This window comes from Gymnogyps californianus, chromosome Z (assembly GCF_018139145.2).
Source record: "Gymnogyps californianus isolate 813 chromosome Z, ASM1813914v2, whole genome shotgun sequence".
Taxonomy (NCBI): domain Eukaryota; kingdom Metazoa; phylum Chordata; class Aves; order Accipitriformes; family Cathartidae; genus Gymnogyps; species Gymnogyps californianus.
This window is the reverse complement of record NC_059500.1, coordinates 43,627,959-43,640,942: the sequence shown is the minus strand read 5'-3', so window position 1 is coordinate 43,640,942 and position 12,984 is coordinate 43,627,959. Positions and strand designations below refer to the sequence as shown.

At 34.5% G+C, this 12,984-nt stretch overlaps 1 protein-coding gene across 2 annotated transcripts in view; it reads left to right on the top strand.

The window, feature by feature from the left end:
* Positions 1 to 12,984, top strand: part of VPS13A (vacuolar protein sorting 13 homolog A) — a 112,031-nt gene that overhangs the window by 57,275 nt on the left and 41,772 nt on the right. For both annotated transcript variants that reach the window (XM_050912573.1, XM_050912574.1), the window contains exons 40-50: positions 2,186 to 2,278; positions 2,786 to 3,142; positions 3,904 to 4,005; positions 5,358 to 5,516; positions 5,635 to 5,896; positions 6,828 to 6,988; positions 8,122 to 8,225; positions 9,525 to 9,822; positions 10,998 to 11,393; positions 12,225 to 12,329; positions 12,427 to 12,573. In XM_050912573.1, the coding sequence (XP_050768530.1) occupies positions 2,186 to 2,278; positions 2,786 to 3,142; positions 3,904 to 4,005; positions 5,358 to 5,516; positions 5,635 to 5,896; positions 6,828 to 6,988; positions 8,122 to 8,225; positions 9,525 to 9,822; positions 10,998 to 11,393; positions 12,225 to 12,329; positions 12,427 to 12,573 (2,184 nt within the window). The remainder of the gene's footprint in view (positions 1 to 2,185; positions 2,279 to 2,785; positions 3,143 to 3,903; positions 4,006 to 5,357; positions 5,517 to 5,634; positions 5,897 to 6,827; positions 6,989 to 8,121; positions 8,226 to 9,524; positions 9,823 to 10,997; positions 11,394 to 12,224; positions 12,330 to 12,426; positions 12,574 to 12,984) is intronic.

The window sequence follows — 12,984 nt, the reverse complement described above, 5'->3', positions numbered from 1 at the left end:
TTCTATCCCATGTAAGCCAAATAAATAGAATTTTATGAGTGTACACTATTTCAAATACAATATAGTAAATTTGGAATACTTCCCATCTGAAACTTTGCATTAAATAGCTATTTAGTGAATAACAAAGGGTCACAGGCAGAATGGGAAGTATGTATTATGAAATAGATTACTTATGGTATGCTGTTCATAAATTCCTTTGTGTTAAGGTCCATAGAGCCATTATATTAAAACTGCCTGTTTATATTTTGGCAACAGAATCAGATTTGTTAGTTACTGGCCAGGTGGGAATGCATTGACTCCTGCAACTTCTTACAGCTTTTCTGCCTCTACAGTAGACTATACCTCAGTTAACTCTGTAATGATATTGTATCAGAGAAAAAATTCAATTTGACAGTATATTCAACTGTTACCTGTGTCCTCAGACCACAGATGAATTTTGAAGAATGAGTCTTCTCAGCTCTGCGTTAATGCCTGCTTACTTTATGGAGCTATGTAGGAAAGACTAAAGCTATAAGCACAAAGGACTGGGACTTCCACTTCATCTCCTTATCACATACTTTCGTAGCAGCTCAGTTTATTCCTTGGGTAGATGCAGTCTTTAATTGCGTTAATCTGTTAACAGTCTAGCCGTTGAGAAAGTGATGCACTTGCACTGATAGCCACAACACAATGCAAAGTGTCTTGACTTCCATTTCCGTAGCTGGCGAATGTGGCACAAATGTGGCTGGCTTTGTAGAAAGCAATTAGAAGGCTTCACACCAAGCTTTCCCTCTTACAGCAATATCTTCTGCCAGAATCTCTTATCTCAGACTAGAAACAGAGAAAAAGACCTGTATCTGACAGGATGCTTCTGCTATAAAGAGGGAAGAAACTTCAGAGGACCTTAGTTTTGATTTTTAAAACAGTACCTTCTTCGAAAGATTCAGAAAGCTCTCAAGAGAGTAGTAGCGGTCAAAAAAGAAGACGTTCTCTGCAGATAGCAGCATAACTGCCCCTTTTGAAAACATGTACATAAGGAAATCTCTGAACCCAGGTTTTCTGTAAACAATATGATTTCAGTCTGGGAAAATAATCAGAGAAACAGAGATTCAGATGACATTCCATGGCCTTTTTTAGTCAAGAAAGAAAATGTATGATATGAGGTTATATGAAGATTACAAGATTTCTGAAGGCTGATACTGGTGTGAAGATATTATATTGCCTAAACTTTGGGAGCACTAGTGATGGATGAATTCACCCTCCTGATGAATAGGTTTCCCCAGATACCCAGGAAACTAGCCTCTGGATTTAGAGTAGCACAAGTGATGAAGTTCTTCCTGTACGTTTCTCACATGTACCTTGGTCTAAAGAATATGTTATTTTTCATTCCTGGCTGTAACACAGAAGAAAAAACAATAATTTGAGCAGCAGAGGATAAAATAATAATATGGACAAAAAATTCTATTAGAACAAACTCACTTGGGAAAAGTGTAGTAAAATTGATTCAGGGTGTTTCTGTGCCCCCAGCATCTGATTCGGATGTGGACACAGGTGTCTGGAAAGATTGCAAAATCAGTATGGTTTGAAATTACCATTTTTGAAAGACTTATCTCCTCAGGTGGCGACTGGAGAGCAAATTTTCCTGTCAGTACAGTATCAGTAGAGTCTAACTATATCTGAGTGCTTTATTAATCACATAGCACTATGATTTTGTTTCTAAACCTTAGATTTGGTTTTGGTAAACCTTGGCAAGTGGGAGTATGCAAGGACTGATTGTAAAATAAAGCTGGAACTGAGTGATTGTGAGTCAAACAGTGATATTTTTATTCAGGAAAACTGTAACTGTTGTTGCTGTGTTGCCCTTAACTGAAAAGTCTAGTTCTCCTCAAAAGTCACAGGCATGATGATGTGGTGTATTTGAAGACATCTGCAGACTTTACCTAAAGAATGGAGTTACTGAAGTCTAATGCATTTTGCTGTAGCTGACATTTGAATCTTTAATGATTGAGAATGGCTGAGGTGATGCTTCTGATTCTTTTTTCTTTACATTTGAACACATCATTAGTGTTCAGATCACCCTTAATTTTGAAGAACCAAATAATGGTAACTTTTCCTTTCGATACTTTTGATGTGTAGTATTTAAAAGTATACGATTTTTAAGAGATTTTTTTCTCTATTTAACATATGTTTTTACTCTTTTGTATAGGTATTACAGCCTTGTGACTTCTTCTTTGAAATGAAACAGTCAGGTACTAATCCACAGACAGCTGATCTAACGATTAAATCTCTAACAATAAAAGTAGGTGGACTTCTATTGTGTTTTTAGTTCTCTACTACTTCCTGCTCAGAAGACTTTGAAGTTACTTGTGGGATATGTTTCATAAAAGAAAACAAAATCAGGAGTGACTGAAGTGGGGGATTGTTTCTGTTCTTCATTAGGTCACCTACCTGTTTAGCATGTGAAAACAAACAAAACTGAAAGTTAACAATTGTGTCACGATGCTTTGGTTTTGGAATCTGTGTTTTACAAAATGGCCTGATGTGCAGAGATAAGTTTTGAAGTGTTCATGTAGAGCGTTGGATGATGTAGTTTAGAAAGCTCTCATCTGGAAGAAAGGCAGGGGTTGAAAATCTGAATAGGTTGAACTGTAGCTTGTGGAAAGGAACGAGTTTTCAAATGTAAGAGTCTTGTAGAGAATAGAAGTGTTTTGTTAGTGTAACTTACTCATTATAATTTTGTGTCTGAAAGTAGCTGACTGTTCCCTGTACTAACTTCTCATTTCCAATTATTCCAACTTATTTGTAGGTTTCACCAATAATCATAAACACAGTAATTACTATTACATCAGCCCTTTATCAAACTGCAGAAACAACAGAAGAAGAGATCAGTCAAATTCCTCCAGACTTGTGGAATAAGAAAGATATAAAAAATCTAAAAATGTGGTTTCTTGAAGAGTCAAATGAAAATGAAGATACAAATCCAACCACTGAACTGGTTCCCACAGGAGAGTCATTGAAAATGAATATAGAATCTGTTTTTCTAACACTTGAAGCTGGGGTTGGGCACCGAACTGTACCAATGCTTTTAGCCAAGTCCTCATTTCTTGGAGAAGTCAAAAACTGGAGTACTCTAATCAATCTACGTTCTCGTCTTGAGCTAGAGGTGAGGAATCCTACATAAGAAAGAAAAGTTTTCTTAAGATATTAAATCCGTTATGTTATTTAGACAATAAAAGAAAAACAATCCATATGTTTGATGACTAAACTCCTGCAGGTACATGTTGTGGGAGCAGGACAGGAATGAGGTATTAAGGTAGTGAAACTGAAAATCTAATGCATTAGATATAATGTATTAATGGCAGTAATTGGTGTTATACAATCTCACATTTACACTCTATACAAGTTCCCAAAGGCCTGTTGCATCAATATTGAATTTTGGAGTAGCAACTGGCTAAAACTCTTTGACTCTTAATTTAAGATTACAGTAGAATAATATATTCATGTGTCATTTCTATAAAATACTATGTGGTACCGGTATTGTACATAAGACATCCAAACTGTCTCATATTTGGAAATTAGTGATATAAAATTCAGTGGTTGTTGTAGCAAGATTCTTCCTTATTTGTAGTGCTTTAGAGTTCCAGTGCCTACAGTTTAAGCCAAAATTACATTTTAAGTGACACACCTTATACCACTTACTTGGCAGTGCGTCCTTGCAGTAGAGACTTAGCTGCCTCATTTATTTCTCTAATGCATTTGCTTCATCTTATGGTGGGAGCTGAAAGTGCAATCTGATTATAAATCTTGTATATTACCAAAGTAATTAATATACTTGTAAATCAGAATTTTAAGTTAGAATCTGTAGAGCTTTCATTGATGTAACAGTTGTATGTGATTTCCTAATTGACTTCTGCATTTTGATAGGTACACTATTTTAATGAGATGTTTGGGGTGTGGGAACCTTTGCTTGAACCACTAGAAGTTGAGAAGACTGATTTTTTCAAACCGTGGATTCTTGAAATCAAGGTATATTTTCCAAAGCTGAACCCAAATCTTCCATTTCAATACCCTGGAAGAAACAAAGGCTGTGCACCTTTCCTTGCTGAGACTAATCTCACAATTTTGTTCCTTCTTGTTGGTTACTGAGACTTTTTTTCCCAATTACTGAATGAAACCAGCTCCTGCACAAGTGAAGATCCAGACTCACAGATCTGTTAAATAGTATTGTCTTTCAGGTGGCAAGAAGATTTGATTCCAGTTGCACTAGATAATCATAATGGCCTTATATCCATTTCTCTGAAGTTAGGTCATATGCTAATGATGCATTCAGTGACTTTGGAAAGATGGAAGACCACTCATCTCGTTCCACAGTAGTATCTGTAGCAGAAACGTATTGGAAAAACTGATACCTGTTACTGACTAGCACAAAGTGCACTGTGGGAATAGTGCTCTTACCACTTCAGTTCCATCTTCCATAAGGAAATAGTCTAGTTCTGGTCTCAAAGTAGATAAGCATTTATCTAAGGAAAGGAGATACTTTTTTTTCCCTCTCTCCTTCTGTCTTAACAGTTTTCTTGCATTGTTTTCTGATTTTTTCAAAACTTTTCAAGTATTTTTAGCCTGAGAGGTAGCTCAGAATGGAAGAACCGCCTTTGTCCTATGACTGTCATTTTCAGACAACTTTCTACAGTAATGGCCTCAGAAGGGTAAAGATTATGGGCTGAGATACTGTGATTAAGAAATTGCTATTAAAAATATTCCTAAGAATTTTCCAGAAAGATATGAGACCAAATGCAGGAGAAACGTAGACGATAGTGAGTCAAACCTCATATCTTCTTGCCCAGATTTGAAATATAACATTTGGAAATACATAATTTCCAGAAATGTTGACGGCTAGGAAAATGCTTTCCATGTCATTTTTATTTTTTTCCTTCAAACAAATGAAAACATACAAAGTAAGTATTTGGTTTGGAAACATATAAAGACTAAATTTGGGGTTACTGTTTTAAGAATAGGAAATCAATTAGGTATAATAGTTTTTACACAGTTTTATTAGATACGTTAAGATGAATGTTTTCACACAGCATTTACTGGATATGTTAGGAGTTAGTATATGAGTGTATGTTCTTTATTTTTGAATAATCATAAATTTAGCTACTGTTACTAGAATTTCATTGAGTTCTGAAATATATCTTTTGCCTCTTGCTGTCTTCATTCTCTCCCTCTTTTGTTTTTATTTGAGAATAAAAACATGAACAAAAAAGGAGAACCATGGCAGGCCATAGAAGTGGGAAAGGGAGAGAAAAAGAGTCTTGAGGTGAAACTTGCTTATACAGAAGGAGTGGTCAGATAAGAATTCTTTAAAAATCTCCTTTCAGATGAAGAAGAAGGCTAAAAAAGCGTTGGTTGAATCAGATGCAGAAGAAGAAAACTACAAAGTTCCAGAATATAAAACAGTAATAAATGTTTCCTCAAAAGACCAGCTGAACATTACGCTATCCAAATGTGGGATACAAATGTTGAGTAACTTGGGCACGGTAAGAAAGATTACTTAACTATGCAGTGTCAGAATTGTTAAATGAATGTTTGCACAGATCGTCTTGATGAAATCTTATTCAGTATATTTGTATTTTGTATCTATGCTTTGCTTTCTAGGCATTTGCTGAAGCAGCTAGTCAAACTTCAGACATCTTCAAAAAAGACCGAGCACCATTTGTAATAATAAATTCTTTAGGACTTCCCATCACTGTCTCGCCTAGTGATTCCTTTAGTGTCCTTAATGTTGAATTTGGAGCAAAAATATTTCATTTAAGAGATGGAGAGAATTTAAATATGGAATTTGTCAGAACTAAAAATGAAAGTGACCAGTTCACAGCAATGACAACTCTGAGTAGCAAGAGGTTTTACATTCAGATCTGTAAGTTCCAAAGTTGATACAACTTCTGTTTTTGTAAATACTGCATGATGCATAATACTGCATTTTGTACAGGTCAGTAAGTATTGGGGGACTACATAACATGAAAGGAGTGTTTCTTTGGATTCTAGATGCGTGGCAATATTTGAAATCATGCTTTAGTCTTCGCAGCTAAAATTTACATGTATCATGCTTGTTAATTTTTGTAGCGTAAATTTTCTAATATGATAAATTATTTAGGTAACTAATCTTTATTTCATAATTTTACTGCAATCAAATATTTTTGTTTGTATTCACACATTAATGCAGAATTAAGCCACCCAAAATAATTTTTTTTGTAGAATTCTGAGGCCTGTATATATGTGTGTTCATAGAAGAAGTTACTCTTAAGGGGGATGCTTTTAAGAAAAGATTGTTTTAAATAATTTAAAGTAAAACACTGTTAAAGCTAGAAGTAAAAATTAGCTATTTTTTAATGGTGTATGTGTTAACAGTTTAAGTTGATTTATTGTGACAATTGACAGTTTTTTTTCAGAACTGATTTTTCAAACTACTCTTGACCATATGATTTATTACTTGAATTGTTTTTGCAATATATATGAGCTGTACCTTGTTAATAAGCCATTACATCTTGCAAACATTTCTCTTTAGGCATTGATTTTATTTGCAGTGGCAAAACCCACTTAAATATTTGAGTGATGGACTCATTTACTCTTTTTCCTGTGGCAAAAAAAGAATCTTTAGTAACACTGTTTCTTTAGTAACACTGCAAGATTGGCATATTAAAAGTGATGACTGTACTTTTTCATCTACTTTAATTTTTTTTTTAATAGATTGAATGATACAGAAAATTCTATTGAATGCACATTTCTGTCTTTCAAATGTATCTTTGTGCTCCTTTTGAGTCTTTCATTTCTCATCTTGTAAATTCTAGGTCCACATAATCATTCCACTGTGGAAAAGATTCCATTGACAAAAGTGGGTCGATGTATTTACAGAGTGAGACACGAGGAATCAGGTGTTGAAAGGTCCATTGTCTGCCAAATTGATACTGTTGAAGGAAGCAAGATGATAACTATACGTTCTCCTATTCAGGTTGTTATATTTCCATACATTATAATTTCATTATTATTTTAATTTTTTAATGAATGAAAATGATCCTGTAGCCTTTAAATAAACATTTTAAAAAACATGTTTTAAAAACTTATCTGAACAATTCATATAACTTTGCTGTTGTGTATTATAAGGTAGTTTAGAAGAGATTTTCAAGAATAAAAAGCTTTTTCAAAGTGACAAAGACAGGGGGTGGGGCGGGGGTGGAAATGGACCAGATTTTACATCAGGATAATTCATCATTAATGTTTTCTAATACTAGCTCTAATTTCAGTCTTGTTGAACTATTTGCTTTGTGTGAAGTGATCAAACCTCTCTTAACCTTACCTTGATTCCGCAAGATTATCCCTCTATTGAATTATTTATTTTCTTCATCCTGTACCCATGGATACATGAATTTCAAATTTAGTACCAAGTCAGCTGAAGAGTGAACCCTTTGAGCATATATCTTTTTTGATTGAATAGTATTTTTGATAGACATTATATAGTTTACAATTACAGGGATGGTCCAGATATTAGATATTACATTTCACTTGCTGCTTTTTCCCAGAGTGGTTTATGACTTGGTTAATAACCACATTTACTGTTTTATTCTTCTCTAAATTAAATTTTAATTTTTTTTCCAGAGCTAATAAAGCCATTAAATTAACCCTGAAATAAGAAAAATAATGTTCGCAAAGAACAAGAGAAATATATACCCCCCCAATTATAACGGGCGTTGATGGTTTAACCTTAAATAAATATTTTACTTCCCTTGTGTTTTCTGCCATATGGATTTTGACCCACACACCTTTGTATCTGTTATATTTTTAGGAGAAAGTTCTTTGGGAAGTTATTATATAGTTCAGATTTACTTGTCTTGGTTTTACAGGGCTTTATGTTTCTCCTTGAAAAGTATTTTACAGCTAATATATTAATTTCATAATTAAAATACAGCATTAAACTGCACAACCAAATCATTTAATAGAGACAGTTCTTTTGAAATACCTGACTTTGAATGGTAAATGGATAAGATGAAGAATGAGAGAGTTCTCACTCTGTGCTCTATTAGGCTCAGAACACTTTATCTTTCCAGTTTTTCCTAATGTATGTTGCTGGATTTTTATTTCACACAGATAAGGAATCATTTTTCAATCCCATTAAATATTTTTGAGGAAGGAAGATGTTTAGGGACTGCTTTACCAGAAAATGAATTCAACATACCATTGTCCTCTTACAGGTACTTTATTGCATTGTTCTTTTATCATGGAATATGTTTATACATTGTTGATTATTGTATCCATAGAATTAAGCAAAAAAAAAAGTTTCCCTTTGCTACCTAATACTGTAATTAATACTGTACTATCAGTGTTGGGTAGGATCTTCTCAGAGCATCTAGTCTGAGTTAAACAGAATACTATTTAATTCTTGAATTGGAAGTCTCTTGAAATCCATTTTACCAAACAAATTAGCTAAGTTACTTTAAGAATCTGAGCCCAGGTGCTTCTGGAACACAGTGATTGTTATCCACACAGTACAGACTTTTTTCCTTAGTGGAGTGATGTCTAGTGATATATTACAACTTTTTTTTTTTAAAGGCTGCTTTTGATTTTTGTGATTCTGAAGTTAAAAATTGAAACTAATACACTTACACTTTCTCACAGATGTAGAAAAAGACTTGTCAACCTTAGAAAGACTTGGCTTCCAGTGTAGCTATGCTATTAGCACCTTCAAGCTAATACCCACTTAAAACTGCAGTGAGTTTGTATGTACAATTTAGCTGAACTGTCACCAACTTTTAGGTAGATAAGTTTTGCTTTGATTGTTTTTTATGATTACAGAGACTTTTTCCTTCTGTTTTCCTCCAAACACTCTCCCTATTTTTTTTTAAGATGACAGCTGTGTATCTCTTTTGTTAAATAAGTTACACTTTACTGTAGATAATGTAAGTTCATTAATATTTCTAACTATCTGTATTTTATTTAATAAGGTTTAGTGACGTTCTGATTCATTGCACAGATATATGGGTGAGTTCCACTAGGCAGTCGGGAAATGTTTACTAACAAAAATCTTCAGTGAAGGAGCAGCTGATTGGATTAGAGCAGTTGCCTTACAAGAGCCGTGTGTGTAAATAATCCATAAACTTGATGCTCTATGTGACTAGAAAGAAGGGCACTTTCTGCAGATCTGTCATAGGAGTGAATTGTTTATCCAGACCATTTGCTTGGAACAGGAATATAACAACACTTGTAAGGGAATTCAGTAGGCTCTTCATAAGAATCTCCAACAGTCCCTTCTTTGCAAGGGAAGTACGTGGAGGTATGGAACAAAAGACCCCAACTAGTACAATTCCATGAACTTTTGGGATCCAGACCACCTTTTGCTTCCTCCTTTAAGCAAGATAAAGACAGTCAATGGATTACTGTCAGAAATCTTCCAAAATCCAAATAATACTAGAATGTTAGTGTTGGATAGTACTTCTTCATAACTGAAAAATTCAATCTCGTATTGAGTGTTTAAAAAACATTTTCATTTACAGATCCATCCTGAGTTTGCAACCGCTAGCCAGTGAAAATGGAGTGGATGGAGAATATGATATGTGTGAAGGAATTACATTTGATGAAATTATGAAAAATGTTGACAGTTTATTACAAAGGAAATGCCAGTCTGTGAGGTCAACTAACCACTCACTTATCATCAATATTGTTCCTGTAAAAGACACGTTGACATCTTCATTATGTGCAGAAGATCAATGGGATTTTCCATATGTTGTTCATTTATGGCCTTCTGTTCTTCTCCGCAATCTTCTTCCTTATCAAGTAACTTATTCTGTAGAGGTAATTCTTTAATGTTTAAATTTTTTGTGATGTTTCCCACCTATGATATGAAAGCTGACCAGGTGGTTGCAATATGTTTATAAATGGATATTAAAAGAAAGGGCTTCTGTTAAAGTATTTGTGAAGCGAGTTTACAGATCTTGTAAGGGCAAGTCTGTATCTACAGAAATGAAACAGTACCAGAATGTAAAAAGTGGTGGTATTAACCATTAGTAATAAGTCATACTTTAGATACATATGCAAAGTAAAACTCTGTGAGAGAGTCACTTCCTGTTGCTCAAGTGCAGCTTGAGCCTAACTAAACAGTGTAGTTTTTCCTGTGAATTATGACTGCCTCAGGCAACATTGGTGGGTCAGCCTACTGTAGCATTTCATGTGCTGTCACTGTCACTGACTTTTAGCAGTAGCATGCTTTTAACGAATTCTCACAGGCCTGCCTTTTTGCCAGGTTTTGGCTTGAATTGCAGCCTAGTACCAGACTTTATATTCTTTTCAGATGAAATTAAACAATTAGGTGCGCTTTGACTGTTAATAGGCATTCATTCCAGGGCTAGATGAGAGCCAGTCTCAAGTAAAACACTTAAAACATGTACAGTGTGGACACTGGTTCCTCAGCACTGAATTCTGTGGATCTGCCATGGTTGTGTCCTGCTGCTTACTGATGCAGACTTATGATAATAGAAATATAGATGAGAGACACTGAAACTTTTTTTTTCCCCCAGATGATCTTAATATTTAGTATTTGGACTCAAATAGTAGAATTTAATCGTAAAATTTTGTCACAAATGCAGTTACTGGAGCTAGAGACCATGGCCTCTACCAAATGTATGGAAGTAACAGACTCTTTTCTGTATGTCTCTTACAAATTTAAATTTGGTGAAAGAAATACTGAGTTGAGGAAATCGGGCATTTAAGCATGTTTATGTATTTGAATTTGGTGACAGATTTTTTTTTTTCTGTTAAATATTGATGACCATGCATAGGGTTTTTTCTGTAAAATGTTGTTATTAAGGTAGACGTTTAAGAATGTAACATAGTTAAATAGCATAATAAGCATTTTAAAATTTTGCCTAAATAACTTACATCTTAATTTTCAAAGCTAGCTATAAAATAAAAGTTGATATGAATTTTGAGTGTGACTTATGTAAATGTACACTGTTTGGTTTTTTTAAAAGGGAAATGGGAACAAATATGACACTCTACAAGAAGGATGTTCAGCCCAGATTCATAATGCAGTCTTGGATCAAACAAAACTAGATTTACAGTTGCTTAACTATCTTGATCAAAATTGGAAAAGTGAGTACCATATAAAAAGCAATCTACCAGATATCAGCTTCACGACGTTTTACTGCATCACGGAGTTGGATAAGACTGAACTGGATATTGCTGTCCACGTGACCTACACAACTGGGCAGATGGTTATAGCAATTCACAGTCCGTACTGGATGGTAAATAAAACAGGTCGAATGTTGCAATACAAAGCTGATGGTATTCACCGCAAGCATCCTCCGGATTACAAAAAGCCGCTCCTTTTTTCCTTCCAGCCCAAAAACTTCCTCCAGAATAACAAGGTATTATATTTTGTAAAACCTGACATCTCTGTAGTCCCCTATGTTGTTGTATGAAAGCATTTTTACACTTTGAAAGTTATCTACGCTATGCTATGCTCTGTAAAGGGCATGAAGCCTACGATATCTCTGTCTAAACACAGTATTTTAAATAAGTGTGGTGTCAGATATGCTTGAGATGGGAAATTTACATTATCAAAGGTATTGTTAAGAAAAAGATTCTCATCTTTGAGAGGAATAAAATTCACTGAGAAGTGTTTCCTAAATGAAAGAATTTCCTTTATTCCATTTAAACTGCATCAATAAAGGTCCTTATTCCAAATAAGACATAGAAGTTGTGTCAGAAATGTAAAGCTGTGGTACTTGAAAAAGTAATGTTACTTGAAAAATGAATGCTTGCAGTGGTGGTTGGTCGGTTGGGTCTGAGTTGGTAGTAAGCTAAGGTTGAGATGCAGTTTACCATTTCAGTCTGCTATATGAGTTGTTTAATGCTGAATATTATTGACAGATGAATGATATGAGAGAGATTACAAGACTGTGTTGATTTGCCTTTGAGATTTTAATTGTGATAAGTTTTGGAAAGGATCCTTATGTGGCTGCTTCCTCTGGAGTATCTTACACTTAAAATGCTTATTCCACATAGCTTATAACTAAGGGTAGTAGAAAATATCTTTGTGAGATGATACTGGCAATTGTTATGTCTTGACTTCTTTTAAAAGAAGCACCAGTATTTCCAGTATGCACTTATGTTCATATGTATGCGTACTTCATACATGATTTTAAATGTTGTCAATGTCTGTAACTTGAAAATTAATTCAGGGTGCTTCTTCATAGGTGCAACTTATGGTAACTGACAGTGAACTGTCCGATCAGTTTTCACTGGACACTGTTGGAAGTCATGGTTCTGTGAAATGCAAGAGTCATAAAAAGGAATATCAAGTGAGTTAAATTTATGTTTCGAATTCATTACTTTCAGGAGATATAAATGAGGTAAGAAAAGAACAGCGTACTTCTAACAATGCCTTTCTATTCACAGGTTGGTGTCACCATAAACAACAGCAGTTTTAATATTACTAGAATTGTAACTTTCACTCCGTTTTTTATGATCTCAAACAGAAGCAAATACACTCTGGAAGTAGCTGAAGAAGGCAAGGAAAAGTGGATTCCTATTGTTTTGCAACAGGTAAACTTATAAAGGAAGCTATTCCAAGTTGTTTCTCTAAGGGAAAAAAAAAAGGTTTGAACACTCACTGATGGAAAATGAGCCATGCATAGTGTTCAGTGGCAATGTCTGAATATATCATGCTTTTTCAATAAATTATCTGTGTCCTGTTTCCTTTTCTCAGTGTTGCTTTAGGATGTACTGTAAAGCTGGTTTATATTGTAATTGGAATGTTTTGTCTGTTACCTGCATCATAAATAGTATGAGAAAAAGACCTGTACTGTTACTATATTATCTGTCTCTGCAGTGGCACTGAAACTTCTGTTCAGTTTTTGCAGTGGTATCTGATAGAGTGGTTTGGCTGACCTGGTACATGTCATGCCACTTTCATATAGGAAGAAAATCCCTCATGTGGATCAGTTCAGATAGCTC